We start from the raw sequence: 15,111 nt of genomic DNA, 5'->3' as shown, positions 1-15,111 counted from the left end.
TATTTCTTCTTTCCCTATTTGGATCCCCTTTATGTCTGCATCTTGCCTTATTGCTGTAGCTAGGCTTTCTAATACTAGATTGAAGAGAAGTGGAGAGAGTGGACATCCTTGTTGTAAGGTCCGCTCCTGGATGGCTAGCAGACTCCACCCTCCTCGCAGCAAAGTCTCCACCCATTACCTGCGTTACCTAGGCAACTGGGACAACTGGAAGAGGTCACATCTGCATCCACTGAGGTCACATCTGAATTTATGTGGCCACACCTTTCCCCGCCCACACCGTACATAAGGCCTAGCCCAGGCCCAGACGCTCTCTTGCTCTTCTAGCTCTCTTGCTCTTGCTCTTCTTTTCTAGCTCTCTCTGCTCTCTCTCTCTCTCTCTGTTCGTTTCTAACTATCCCTCTTGCTGTTCTTTTCTAGCTCTCTCTCTATCTCTCTTGCTCTTCTTTTCTAGCTCTCTCTCTGCTCTAGCTCTTTCCTCTCTCTTTCCCAGCCACGTGGAGTGCCAACCTTGCCTGGTCCCAGCAGGTCTACTGAATAAACCTACCCCTTACCTGAATACCACGTGAGTGCTGCAGTTCTTACTCAGCTACCTCTTTTTAAAAACCTAACATAAATGGTGCCGTGACTCGGATTCGAACCGAGGTTGCTGCGGCCACAACGCAGACTACTCACCACTATACGATCACGGCAGAAGTAGCTAGGGACATTTCTAACAACATTTTCAGCTCAAGTCCTTCCTCTTGCCATTTATTTGCTCTCTAGTATTTTTTTCCAGCCCCTCAATGCTCATGAGACTTCTCCATACTTCACCTAAGGACTCACGCCACCAAGGGACAGCTGCTGCTCACTGCCTTCTCTGGGAGGGGACCAAATTCCAGCCTTTTACCCCTATTGTCGACGCCCCTTGTCAGTGGGAAGTAGCCAGAGAGAATCCGCGCCCTATTTCATGATTATTAAAAGGCTGGAATGTAAGGTCCGCTCCTGGATGGCTCCTGGATGGCTAGCAGACTCCACCCTCCTCGCAGCAAAGTCTCCACCCATTACCTGCGTTACCTAGGCAACTGGGACACCTGGAAGAGGTCACATCTGCATTCGCTGAGGTCACATCTGAATTTGATATGGCCACACCTTTCCCCGCCCATACGGTACATAAGGCCTAGCCCAGGGCCAGATGCTCTCTTGCTCTTCTAGCTCTCTTGCTCTTGCTCTTCTTTTCTAGCTCTCTCTGCTCTCTCTCTCTCTCTCTGTTCGTTTCTAACTATCCCTCTTGCTGTTCTTTTCTAGCTCTCTCTCTCTCTCTTGCTCTTCTTTTCTAGCTCTCTCTCTGCTCTAGCTCTTTCCTCTCTCTTTCCCAGCCACGTGGAGTGCCAACCTTGCCTGGTCCCAGCAGGTCTACTGAATAAACCTACCCCTTACCTGAATACCACGTGAGTGCTGCAGTTCTTACTCAGCTACCTCTTTTTAAAAACCTAACACTTGTCTTGTTCCTAAGTTAAGAGGAAATGGCTTTAGTTTTTCATGATAAATGTTCTAAAGAAATTAGAAATTTAAACTGAGTTCGATGGAAGATGGCAGAGTAGAAGCTGGAGACCAAACAAGCTCTCGCATAGAAAGCAGTTTTAATGTTCCAGTGAACACTCCTAGGCAAGAGAATCACACCAAGTGTGCCATCACAGTAGACAGAGTTTGGCCAGAGAGGGAAAATCCAGGCAAGGAGAAAGATCTGAGCACTTGCCAGTAGCCGACTGTGGGGGCTGCAGCGGTAGCAGCCATGGCAGCTGCCGTAGCTGCCATACCTACAACAGAGAAAGTCTGGACAAAGGCGCCAGACACGGTGGCAAGCTGATTCTACTCAACACCAGCAAGACTGACCAGGAGCAGACGGCCCAGGACCCAAGACTCTGGCATGAGTAGAACCTTGACATCCTCATTCCTTCTCAGGGAGCAGAGGAGGGAAGGCTGCCCCTCCCTCACCACCGGAGATCTCCATCTTTGCTACTGACAAAGGCCCAGCTGAGCAGCTAGCTCCAACTCAGCCATTGGAAGAAAACAAAAGAGTCATTTAGCAGGTCACAGGAACCTGACCTGACCTGCCAGGCTCAGCTCCACCCAGGGGAAAGTCACCCAGCCCAGGCAGAGAAATCTCCACCCCCCCCTCCCCCCTCCCCACCAAGAGTGACTTTCTTCACTGGGTAAACAGAGCCAGAGGCTGCCCCTCCCTACAGCAGCCTAGACAATCAATTGAAACTCAGTAAACAAGACTGGCTCCAGGCTGGGCTCTGTGAGTGTCTCAGTATCATTTCTTTAAATTTATATAATTATTAAGTGTTTCACTTCTTAAATATAAACTTTTGTTTTTCCATTTTTCCTTGTTTTTTTTTTTTTTTTTACTCTATCTCCTATCATTCTGTCCACTCCAATTCCCTCTCTGAGATTAGGACTTGGTTGAATTCACTCTCCTTTTATCTCTCCACATCCCTCTAACCCTATTTTCCCCCACATTTCTCCCAAAACCTAACAATTTTTGGTTTGTGAAATTCTTCTTTGCTGTTCTTAGCCCATTAATCCATAGTTGTTTGATGTTGAATAGATTGTATCTGTTGAACTAGATTGTATCTGCAGCCGTTTTGACTGTGCAACTACAGGACTTTGGTTGATGTTTACCTTAAAATAGTGTTCTAGCACAAAATTTGTGTTACTTTCATACCAAATGGGCAGAACAAGCTGGAGAAACACAGAAAAATGGCAAGTCCTTGTATCTCAACTCCCACTCATGACAATCAGGTGACAGAACAGTTAATGAATAATCCAGAGGAGAGTTCCCAAAAAGCTCTACAAAAACTACTGGTATAGCTGGTGAATGAAAAGACTGAAGAACTGCAAAGGACTCAGTGTGAGCATGATAGGGAGCGAGAGGAGGCAAACCAAAGATTAATTCAGGAATCTTGTGAGTGTGAAGAAGCTACTTAAAGATTGATACAGGAATTACATGAGCAGGTTGAGAACACTCAAAGAGCAATAAAGGAATTGCGTGAACGTGAGAAAGCTAATCAAAGAGTAATACAGGAATTGGGAGAGCGGGATGAAAATAGACAAAGATCAATAGAGGCATTCATGGAATCCATAAACAGACAGTTGAAAGAATTCAGGGAGACCAAAAAGGGAATGCGGAATGGAACCAAACAGAAGGAATGGGAGTCCAAGGAAACCATAACCAATCAACTAAGTGATTTGAGAATAAACACTGAACACCAAGTTAAAGAAGTAAAGAAGTTCATACAAGATCTAAGACAAGGTGGCTCAGTGGTAGAGCACTTGCCTTGCATGCATGAGGCCCTGGGTTTGATTCCCCAGCACCACATAAGCAAAAAGAAAAAAGCCGGAAGTGGCACTGTGGCTCAAGTGGTAGAGCGCTAGCCTTGAGCTGAAGAGCCGAGGGACAGCGCCCAGGCCCAGAGTTCAGGCCCCACGAACAGACTCAAAAAAAAAAAAAAAACATTGAGATACCACCTCACCCCAGTTAGAATGGCTAGAATCAAGAACTCTAATAACAACAGATGCTGGAGAGGATGTGGATAGAAGGGAACCCTACTGCATTGTTGGTGGGAATGTAAACTTGTTCAATCACTTTGGAAAGTAGTATGGAGGTTTATCAAAATATTCCACATAGAGCTCCGCTATGACCCAGCAATCCCACTATTGGGCATTTACCCAAATGATCACAAACAAGACCATACTAAAGTTACCAGCACAACTATGTTTGTTGCAGCATTATATACCATAACTAAGATATGGAACCAACCCAGAGGCTTCTCAGTAGATGAATGGATCAAGAAAATGTGGTATATATATACAATGGAATTCTATACCTCCATCAGAAAGAATGACATTGCCCCATTTGTTAGGAAATGGGAAGACTTGGAAAAAATTATATTAAGTGAAGTAAGCCAGGCCCAAGGAAACATAGGCCCCATGGTTTCCCTTATTTGCAATAACTACTATATGTCTGAGACAAGCAGAAACGGTCACATAAGTTGATGTTAAGCAAAATGAACCCCAAGATAAGGATTCAAATGTTTTTTTTTCTTTCTTGCTAATATATTTATAAGATGATTTCTTTGCATGTCCCTCCCCCACGGTATAATCCCTGTTTTCTCTGTATTTGATGTGGGTATAATTTGTGGAGGGGAAGAGAAAAAACAAAGTGTTTAAATAGGGATGCAAGTGGACGCATTGCAACAATGAGATGTACAAGAAGTTATGTCAAAAAATGAACTTTACAAATTTGGTGTGGGGGGGAGGAGAAGGGGGTCGCGCTGGGGGGGCGGGGGTAGTGCCCCCTTGCCCATATAACCCTTGCCCATATAATTGTAACCCCTCTGTATGGTATTTTCACAACTTAAAAAAAAAAGAAATTAGAAATTTAAGGAATGTACCTCAAACATTATAAAAGCTTTTATGAAAAATTTATAGACAATAGCATTTTTTTTCACTCAACATTTTAAATTGAGAAAAACTGAAATCATTTCTTCTAAATTCAATAAAAAGAATAAAAGGAATTCAAATAGGAAAGGAAGAAGACAAATTTTTCTTATCTATAAATATAAACCTATGGTTAAAAAATCCTAAAGATGCCAATAAACAAAAACCTCCTAGGTTTTATAAACATATTTGGCAAAGTAACAATACACATGTGTTAATAGGTCTTTTATTTACAATGAACAGGATAAGAAGGTACCAGGAAAACATTCCATTCACAATAATCTCAAAAGAAAATACCTAGAAAGAAACTTAACTAAGGGGTAAAAGAACACTAAAATGAAAACTATAAAACCTTGAAAAAAGAAATTGACCAAGACCCAAAAATATGGAAAGATTTTGCATTTCATGGATAGCAAAATTACTATTATCAAAATGATCGTACCACCAAACAATCTCAAATTCAGTGCAATTACTAGCAAAATTCTAGTATTAATCCTCACAGATTTTTTTGGAAAAAATCAATCTTAAAGTTCATATAGAAATATAAAAAATATCCTAACAAGCAAAAAAAGCAATTCTAGAGGTATCTCAATATCAAACTTCAAATTCTACCACAGAGCCACAGTAATAACACAGCATCTTACTTGTACAAAAGACATAAAAATGCCAATGGAATTGAATAGGAACCCAGAAAGAAACCTACATAGCTATAGCTATATGATCTTTGACACAGGAAACAAAACCATACATTACAGAAATAATAGCCTCCTTACCAAATGGTGCTGGAAAACTAGATAGTCACATATGGAAAAAAAAAAAAAAAACTACCCTCTTACCTCTTTTCCTATACAAAAATCAATTCAGCCCAAGTGCTGATGGCTCATGCCTGTAATCCTAGCTATTCAGGAGGCTGAGATCTGAGCATTGTGATTCAAAGCTAGCTCAGGCAATCATCAAGAAACAAGCAAAACCTGGTGATAATACAAGATAAAAATAAACTTTCATATACTGTTAATGCAAATATAAAATAGCACAACTTCTATGGACATTTCTATGAAGATTCATCAAAAAAAATCTTATGACCCTATAATACCATCCTTGGACATATCTCAAATGAAGTGTAAATCAACATGCCAGCGAGATACCTGCACATCCATGTTTATCACAGCATTATTTGTGGATAACTGATTTTGAATCAGCCCAGGTGCACAAAATCCAATGAATTGATTATAAAAATATTATATATAATGTATATGTATATTATATATATATCCCCACAATGAAATTATTCAGCAACAAAAAATGAAATTGTATCCTTTGCAAGAAAATTCATGGAACACGTAATCATCATGTTGAGCATAAAGCCAAGCTCAAAAATCCAATCAAATGTCTTTGTTTATATGAATAAACTAGACCCAAAACTTTTCATGATGCTGGGTCCTATAATCCTAGCAACTCTGAAGGCTGAGATCTCAGGATCAAAGTTCAAAGCCAGCTTCAGAAGAAAAGTCCATGAGACTCCAATCAACCACCATAAAAGTCAAAAATGTACTAGTCTTGAGCAAAAAGCTCAGGGATAGCACCCAGGACCTGAGTTTAAGTTCCTAGGACCAGCATAAAAAGAATTTTTTGATGATGATGATAATGATCATGATGATGATGATAGGACATGAATGGAAAAGGGGGGCTATCTAGAATAAGGGGAAAAGGAAAAGACAGGGTATTGAGGGGTGAACAGAATCTAAGTTATTACTTCATGAAACCCATTATATGCCTTTTTACAAATGGAGAAGGAAGCTGGACACCAGTGGCTCATTCATGTAATCCTAACTACTTAGGAAGCTGAAATCTTAGGATCACAATTCAAAGCCAGCCTAGACAAAAAAAGTTTATGAGACTCTTATCTCCAATTAGTTACCAAAAGCAGACATGAAGCTGTGGCTCAAGTGGTAGACCATTAGCCTTAATCAGTAACCTCAGAGACAATGTCCAGGCCCTGAGTTCAAGCCCCAGAGTTGGCAATACATACATACATATAAATAAACAAATAAATATAGGGGAGGAGGGAGAGTTGTTAGGAAGTACAATAAATCTAAAGATAAACTTGTTCAAAATACATTGTACATGTATATGGAAATATCACAACGCAGTTCTCTTGTACAACTACTACATGCTAATAAAATAAATTGGTAAATTTTAGAAAATCATTTACACAAACATAAGCATTATACCAAGTATAAAAACCATCTAGTAACACCACTTTGGGATGGACTTCATAACAGTAAACACAGGCTGTGCTCAATGCTGGTCTTAAAAAGGGCTCTAAGGGGAAAAAAAGTGGGGGGAGGGGGGCCCTAGGTGCCAAAAATGTATGGTGTGAAAAAAAACAGCCTCTGCAATAAAAGGTACTGGGAAAACTGAACATTCACATGAAGAAAACTAAAATTAGATCCTTGGTTGTCACCATCACCAGTATCAACTCAAATTGGATCACAGCTCAAGATGAGACCATAAACATTTAAACTATTGCAAGATGAATCAGGAGAAATATTAGAACTTATAGGAACAGCAGAGAGGAGAGGAACTTTACAAATATGAGTACATCATAATAAAAAGTTTCTATACAGCAAAATCACTAAACTAGAAAGACAGCCAACTGACTGGGAGAAGATCTTTACTAGCAATACATCCAACAAAGGCCAAATCTCCAAAATATACAAAGAATTCCAAAATTACCCTCATCCCGAAAATAAAACACTAACCAAAGAACAAAAGGGCAAAGGAGCTAAAGAGAGACTTCTCAGAAGTAAGAATGGCAAATAAATATATGAGAAATTGCTCAACCCTGGCCATAAAGGAAATGCAAATAAAAACTACAGAAATTCCATCTCACCCCAGTTAGATTAGCCACCATCAAGAATTCAAACAACAACTGCTGGCAGGGATGTGAGGAAAAGAAATCCTAGTGCACTGCTGGTGGGAATGTAAACTAGTATAACCATTCTGGAAGGCATTTTGGAAGTTCCTCAAAAAATTAAACAGGGGCTGGGAAGGTGGCTCAGTGGTAGAGCGCATGTCTTGCATGCCAGAGGCCCTGGGTTCGATTCCTCAGCACCACATAAGCAAAAAGAAAAAAGCCGGATATGGCGCTGTGGCTCAAGTGGTAGAGCGCTAGCCTTGAGCTGAAGGGCTGAGGGACAGCGCCCAGGCCCAGAGTTCAAGCCCCATGACCGGACCCAAAAAAAAAAAAAATTAAAGAATTTCCCTATGACCCAGCTATACCACACCCAGAATGTTACAAGTCACTTGTACATCCGTGGCCACTGCTACACTATTCACAGTAGCCAAATTATAGAAACAGCTCATATGTCTTACAGTAGATGAGTGGATCCAAAAAATACGGTAAATATATACAGTGGAATTTTACTCATGCATTAGAAAGAATATAATACCATTTGCAGAGAAATGGATGGACCTAGAATATATCATGTTAAGTGGGGTAAGTCAAATTCAGAGAGACAAATTGCACACGTTTTTTCTCATATGTAGAAACTAGATCTAAAATATAACTAGACATGATACTTATATGGGACTCTAGGCATTCACACACATATCAGAGCAAAGGAGGTTATTTTTAGGGAAGGAGGAGTCCAAAGGCATAACTCTTCTAAACATTTAAAATACTATTTAACAAAATGAATTCCAGGAAACAGAATGTGGGTTATTTATGTTGTTCTTGGTGATGGTAGTGATGTTTATGTGTTGATTTTTATATATTTTTTTCTTTTTTGGCTTTTTGGGAGTGCACAGAAAGGGAAGGAGGAAGGGTGAACAAAAGCAATCATGGCATTCAATATACACTATGTAGAAAATGAACTATGTAACTGTGGGCAGGGACAGGAAGGAGAAACTAGGGGAAAGCAAAGAAAGGGATGATATTGTCAAAAAGAGAAATGCACACATTACCTGAATTATGAAATTTTAACCTCTCTGCACACACTTTAATAATAACCATACATTTTTTAATTAGGGCTCCAGTATCATTTTAAAGACAAAGAACTACAGATGACCTGTGGAAAAATTGATGGTAAACTGCCAACTCACCATGGGAATACAAGGTCAGCCACTGTCAGTCCTGCAGAATACACATGTACAAACAGTAAGAAAGAGGATTCTAGGATATTAATACTCAAAATGGATTCTATTATATATATTTTCACAAAAAGTAAAACTCTGTCTAGTAAAACTTCTGGTCTAGGGGCTGGGAAGGTGGTTCAGTGGTAGAGCGCTTGCCTTGCATGCCTGAGGCCCTGGGTTCGATTCCTCAGCACCACATAAGCAAAAAGAAAAAAGCCGGAAGTGGCACTGTAGCTCAAGTGGTAGAGCGCTAGCCTTGAGCTGAAGAGCTGAGGGACAGCGCCCAGGCCCAGAGTTCAGGCCCCACGACCGGACCCAAAAAAAAAAAAAAAAAACTTCTGGTCTAGGACACTTCCTGACTCTTCACTTATTGTTTTGCAACATAGTACAAAAATATAGAACATATTTAATTGTGCAAAAGAGAAGGTAGTGCTTAAATACAAATGGGATATACAAAGCCGGGCGCTGGTGGCTCACGCCTGTAATCCTAGCTACTCAGGAGGCTGAGATTTGAGGATCACGGTTCAAAGCCAGCCCGGGCAGGAAAGACCGTGAGACTCCTATCTCCAATAAACCACCAGAAAACCGGAAGTAGCGCTGTAGCTCAAGTGGTAGAGCGCTTGCCTTGAGCTGAAGAGCTGAGGGACAGCGCCCAGGCCCAGAGTTCAAGCCCCACGACCGACAAAAAAAAAAAACAAATGGGATATGCAATTCTTGTTTTAAATAAATACGTAAATACAGCCATCTGGAATCTTAGGTCTGAGTTGCAAAGCTGCTTTACCAGGAATCAGTCTGTGGAACAAGGTGCTAATTATCAAATATGATCACAAAGAGTCCCTCTTAAAAACCTTCCCCGGTCCTCTATAGACATGATTTGTACAGGTCAAAGAAAACTGAAATGTCTCAAAAGTCAATCATCTCTAATAGTCAAGTTTATTACATTATTCTCTTGGTTCCCATAAAATGTACTCCTAAGCCAACTACCAAGCCATACTATTCAGCACCATTCATTGATGGCACATCAAGAAAAATTAAGTTTTAGAAGGCATAATCTCTAAGGATATGGTGGTTGTCCTACCTACACTGTGACAAGAATCATTTGAAACTAAATTCTGAGTTATACACTCTCAGCAGAAATCTTCAGTCTTCATGTTATTATAGAAAAGCAATCTAGACCAATAAACTATAGAGCCACAGCACACAAGCAGGCTCAGTAGCTAGGACAGGCTAGTATGGTCTTATCTATGGAGTTTCTGGAGAGAGTGCTGAGGGATCTTCCTGTCCGCTAGTTGCTTTGAGAAGAACTATGAGCAATACTACCTTTGGGGAATATCTTACCATTCCAACTTGAATGTTTGAAGTACCAATATTTTCCTCCTCCATAATTAACAAATACCATGAGGGTAAGAGCTATCCTGAAAGCAAATGGAAAGAGTACTTTCAGTACTTTCAATATGACAAGAAATGATTGCAATATCACAAGGAATGATATTCACACTCACAAAGTACATCATGTCATACCATGATTAACAGGTCAATTTATAACACAAGAAGAGATTTAAAGAGCAAGACATTATTATCTTCTAGTCACCTCAGTTGGGACCATACAACTGAAGTTCAGTTGCTATTCCAATATATCTTAAGGAACTGTTAAAGAATGTAAAAAGTCATTTGAATCAGAGAGCTAAAGACTTGTATCCTGGGTCTTTTCCTTTTAGCAAACTAACTCTGAGCAATCATCTCACCACATGTAACTAAGTGCTTGGTATATTTTAGGCACTTGATGTTGGCTTCTGCCTATTTGTGAACAGCTTATCTCTAGAAGTGGAATAATAATAAGAAAGAGGAATACAATAAAATATACCAGAATATACTGTTTAATGAAAGAAGACTTTAGTACAATAAAGTAGCAAAGTGAGATATCTGTAACCCAACTGCCTAAAATCAAATTCTGGCTGTCTCATTTAGAACCTGAATGACTGAGAAAATATTCAACTTAGTCTATTTTTTCTTCATCTGCGAAACAAGCAAATTAAGAGGACATACCTATAGAATTGTTAAAGAGATTAGGTAAACTAAGACAAGAGCAGTGGCTGACACAGAACTCAAGATCTTTTAGCAATTTTATCTCTAAAACCTCAAAATGCTTCAAAATCCAAATTTTAAGTGTTTCTATGAAGCCATGAGTCATAAATTCTACATCTGATCTCTTATGACAGCTCATAATCAAAATACAGGCATGGGGCAAGCAGTGTAACTCAGTTGTAGAGCATATAAGCCCTTGATTCAATTCCCAGTACCAAAATAATCACCACTAACAGTTTAAGGGGGGAAAAGCATGCTAAAAATATTTCCAACAGGAGGAGGCTACAATGCTTGATAAGAAATGTACTCATTATCTTGCCCATGTAATTGTACAATATTTTCACAATAAAAAAATAAAAATAAAATATTTCCAACAATTTTTGATAAGAGAAACTCTACCAGTATTACTTAGCTTCTAATACTTTATCAAGAGAACTCAGAACTCACTCTGCAGAGACTAGAAAGAAAGGATAAGGTTATTACTGGAGTTTTAATGCCTTCAGTGGGTGGAAATGGAAGACCTAATACCTATATATATTTACTTTTAGCTATATGGTTTTATATTTTATTTTCAGTTTGGTTCTGCCCTTCATTCAGATCTAAAACCAATTAACAACAATTTGTGACACGATGTTGGATCTGCTATGAAAAGGGCCTGATATTCAGGTTGTTCTGCTGGTGCTGAAAGATAAATACTTTCTGAATGTTGAATGTTGGTATTTTCTTAGTAGACTGCTGCATCTTCTAAGTTGTCAGACTACTGGCTGGAGGTGGTGGCACAGTTTATTGCACCATGGCCCACTTTCTCAAATGTAAATGACCTTACCTCGACAGACTGCACATGCTAGTAAAAACCAGTTCACTCCTACTATGCCTCTATTTTAAAATATTATATTACATATCAAGAACTTGCAAGAGAACGCACGTACCCTCTGAATGTGTCCACAGAGCAGAGACGGTGTGGCAGGGTAGGCAGGTGTCGTGTTTCTGATTGGCAGACAGCACTGAGAGGGTCTTCCCTGCTTGGGGATCCGAGCTCCTTCAAAAAGCAGAGAGATCCATTCAATAATGCCAAGTAGTGTAATATGTTTATTACTTGGTATTTAAGGGACGATATTAGAGTAGAAAGACAAAGATAATTTTCAATTTACATTTGTAAAGAGAGCATCAGAGGTACATTTTAGTGAGCTTGCCAGTGTTCATTTGTAATGACACAAAGAATTGGTTCTTTTTTTTTTTTTGTCGGTCATGGGGCTTGAACTCTGGGCCTGGACGCTGTCCCTCAGCTCTTCAGCTCAAGGCGAGCGCTCTACCACTTGAGCTACAGCGCCACTTCCGGTTTTCTGGTGGTTTATTGGAGATAGGCGTCTCACGGTCTTTCCTGCCCGGGCTGGCTTTGAACCGCGATCCTCAGATCTCAGCCTCCTGAGTAGCTAGGATTACAGGCGTGAGCCACCAGCGCCCAGCTAAAGAATTGGTTCTTAAGTGCGTCGTGTACACAAGTATACATGCTGATAATTTATTAGCACAAATTTAGTGACATGTTTAATCATTAAACTATCAGTGTTTATGTATTTAAAATTCATGTTCTTGATTTCTTTTTTATTTATTTATTTTTCTCTTTATTTTCTTAATTGGAAAGACTGCAAGAATGGAAAATGTCTCCAAACTACACAGTAATGTGGCCCAGACTTCCAGCATCATTAAAGAAAAGAAAAATGGAACCTTCTTAAGAGCTGAGGTCAAAATTGTTTTTTATTAAGAATATATGTCTTGAAGGACAGGGCAGAGGGCCCAAGGTTTTTGCAGACCCCGAAGGGGAACTGTGTGGTGGAAGTCACCGGAAACTGAGCATTTCCGATCTGCTTAGTAAACCTGGTTCATCACCATGCTGGCTGCAAGGCTTACGTTACACTACCTTCCAGGGTTTTCCACCCAGCTTTCACCAAGGCTTCCCCCCCTCTCCCCCTTGTGAAGAATTTCATCACAAAGAATCAATGGCTCAGGGGCTGGGAAGGTGGCTCCGTGGTAGAGCGCTTGCCTTGCATGCCTGAGGCCCTGGGTTCCATTCCTCAGCACCATATAAGCAAAAAGAAAAAAGCCGGAAGTGGTGCTGTGGCTTAAGTGGTAGAGCGCTAGCCTTGAGCTGAAGAGCTGAGGGACAGCGCCCAGGCCCAGAGTTCAGGCCCAACAACCAGACCCCCCCCCCCAAAAAAAAAGATCAATAGCTCTTAACACCCAGCAGGAAATATGCCACCTAGACAAGAATTGGGATGTGCCTTGGAAAAACTGCCCAAGAACTCAAAGATGCCACATTTGAGCCATCAATGGAAAAATTGACCAGATGGGATAGTGGTTTGTTGGGGGGAGGCCTGCTGTTGGTCTTGGTGCACTGTGTTACTGTGGCTTGGGAATGTCTAATGAGATTAGAACTATTGAACTATAGTCTGAACTATAATCTGGCCTCAGTATGTGATGGATACAAAACATTCTACCTGTATGTACTTAGCATAAAGTACTGGTGTTAACAGCTTTGTCTGCTTTGGCAATAGCCAGATCTCCTGTTCTTATTAATTTCATGCTGAGAGGCTCTTGGGTGACAACTGGCGCAACCATTGCAGCCATGATTGGAGCTGGAATGCTAGTACAGTCCATATCCGACCACCAGAACAAGGGCCCGAAGCATCTTGCTTGGTTGCTACATTCTGGTGTGATGGCTCCTCTGACAATACTAGGGGGACCCCTTCTCATAAGAACTGCATGGTACACTACCGGCATTGTAGGAGGCCTCTCCACTGTGGCCATGTATGCTCCCAGAGAGAAGTTTTTGAAATGGGTGCCCTACTGGGAGTGGGCCTGGGTCTTGTATTTGTGTCTTCACTGGGGTCCATGTTTCTGCCACAGAACACTGTGGCTGGTGCCATCCTGTACTCAGTGGCAATGTATGGTAGATTAGTTCTTTTCAGTATGTTCCTTCTATATGATACTCAGAAAGTAATCAAATGTGCAAAGAGAACACCATTGTATGGACAGAACAGCTATGATCCAATCAATTTGATGTTGTGTATCTACATGGATATACTGAATATTTTTATGCACGTCACAACTATGCTAGCAACTGGAGGTGACAGAAAGAAATGAAGTGACAAATTCTAACTCCTCCATCTGTTGAACAGGAGCAGATATTCACTGCAGTTTGGACAAGCAGCTTTCATTGAAGTTTAGAGGATAAGAACCTGTCAACATGTTTGAAATGTTCCAGTAATGTGACCCTTTAGGTCTGCTTTTTCTTCTAGAGAATAAATTCAGTAGTGCTCTTCCAGATAAGAAATCTTTTCAAACTTTGCATGTAAATATTCCTAACACACTAACAAATGTGAAAACTAAAGATTTGTGTCATGAGAATTTAAGTGTATTAGATTAAGAGTTAGCCTATGTATTTTGGTAGATGCAAAATATTGTGATGTTATAAGTGACTCCAAGGATTTGATACAGAGAGCAGAGAAAGGCAGTCATAGGACTTAGCCCTAGTGAACATTATTTGGTGTATTTGAAAATAAACAACTGCTGTTTTTTTTCATTAGCCTGTAGAAGAAAAATGCAGGATTTCTTCTTCTGTTCTTTTCCTTAGTACTCTTTTTCCAGTGTTGATATGTTGTTACAGTCCAGAATGTGAATCATATGGAGACCCTGATAGAATTACGTGTGTGTGTGTGTGTGTGTGTGTGTAAGAAAGAGAGAGAAAGAGAGAGAGAGTTTTATATTGAAATGTCTAAAACAAAGTATCTTACTCTCACAAGTATGATATTTGATGCTTTTGTCAGGTATACATGAATTATATTCACTAGCTGCTGAGTTTTGTGCATATTTATTGAATGTCTAATTGAGATACATGCTTTCATTTTTTCATCTCAAAGTTTTGGACTTTGTAGCTTACTTTAGAGCTTTTGGACATTTGTAGCTTACTCTAGAGATTGTGAAAATGTTTTACTCCTGAAACTGTGGTTGTTGTTGTTTTTCCATTTCCTCTCAGACTGAACATTGAAAAACAAAGCAAAAATTATTTTTTTCTTTAGAGTATGTATGCATCAAAAGTGTACTTGGCGAGGCTGGACGGTAGCTCAATGGTAGAGCGCTTGCCTTGCATGCATGAGGCCCTGGGTTCGATTCCTCTGTACCACATAAGCAGAAAAAGCTGAAAGTGGCGCTGTGGTTCAGGCGGTAGAGCACTTGACTTGAGCTGAAGAGCTGAGGAACAGCGCCCAGGCCCACAGGTCAGGCGCAACGACAAGACAAAAAAAAAGTATACTAGGGATATTGAAGATAGTTCATTGGTTCCCCTAGCAGAATTTCCTTTTTGTCCTACATAGCTTTCTCATGATATTTGCAAGTTTTTTTGATACATAA

At 40.2% G+C, this 15,111-nt stretch overlaps 1 protein-coding gene and 1 pseudogene across 1 annotated transcript in view; one reads left to right on the top strand and one right to left on the bottom strand.

The window, feature by feature from the left end:
• The window catches only part of Hgsnat (heparan-alpha-glucosaminide N-acetyltransferase), a 52,035-nt gene that overhangs the window by 20,647 nt on the left and 16,277 nt on the right, over nucleotides 1-15,111 (bottom strand). Inside the window, exons 7-9 of the mRNA XM_042679460.1 lie at nucleotides 11,634-11,743; nucleotides 9,958-10,034; nucleotides 8,587-8,617 (exon numbers count right to left, since the gene is read on the bottom strand). Coding sequence (XP_042535394.1) covers nucleotides 8,587-8,617; nucleotides 9,958-10,034; nucleotides 11,634-11,743 — 218 coding nt within the window. The remainder of the gene's footprint in view (nucleotides 1-8,586; nucleotides 8,618-9,957; nucleotides 10,035-11,633; nucleotides 11,744-15,111) is intronic.
• LOC122107647 lies at nucleotides 12,356-13,845 on the top strand (annotated as a pseudogene).

The sequence above is a fragment of the Dipodomys spectabilis genome, unplaced genomic scaffold (genome assembly GCF_019054845.1).
Source record: "Dipodomys spectabilis isolate Male_0828 unplaced genomic scaffold, ASM1905484v1 ptg000052l, whole genome shotgun sequence".
Taxonomy (NCBI): domain Eukaryota; kingdom Metazoa; phylum Chordata; class Mammalia; order Rodentia; family Heteromyidae; genus Dipodomys; species Dipodomys spectabilis.
Note: the sequence above shows the minus strand (reverse complement) of the source record. Positions and strands in the feature narration are given on the sequence as shown.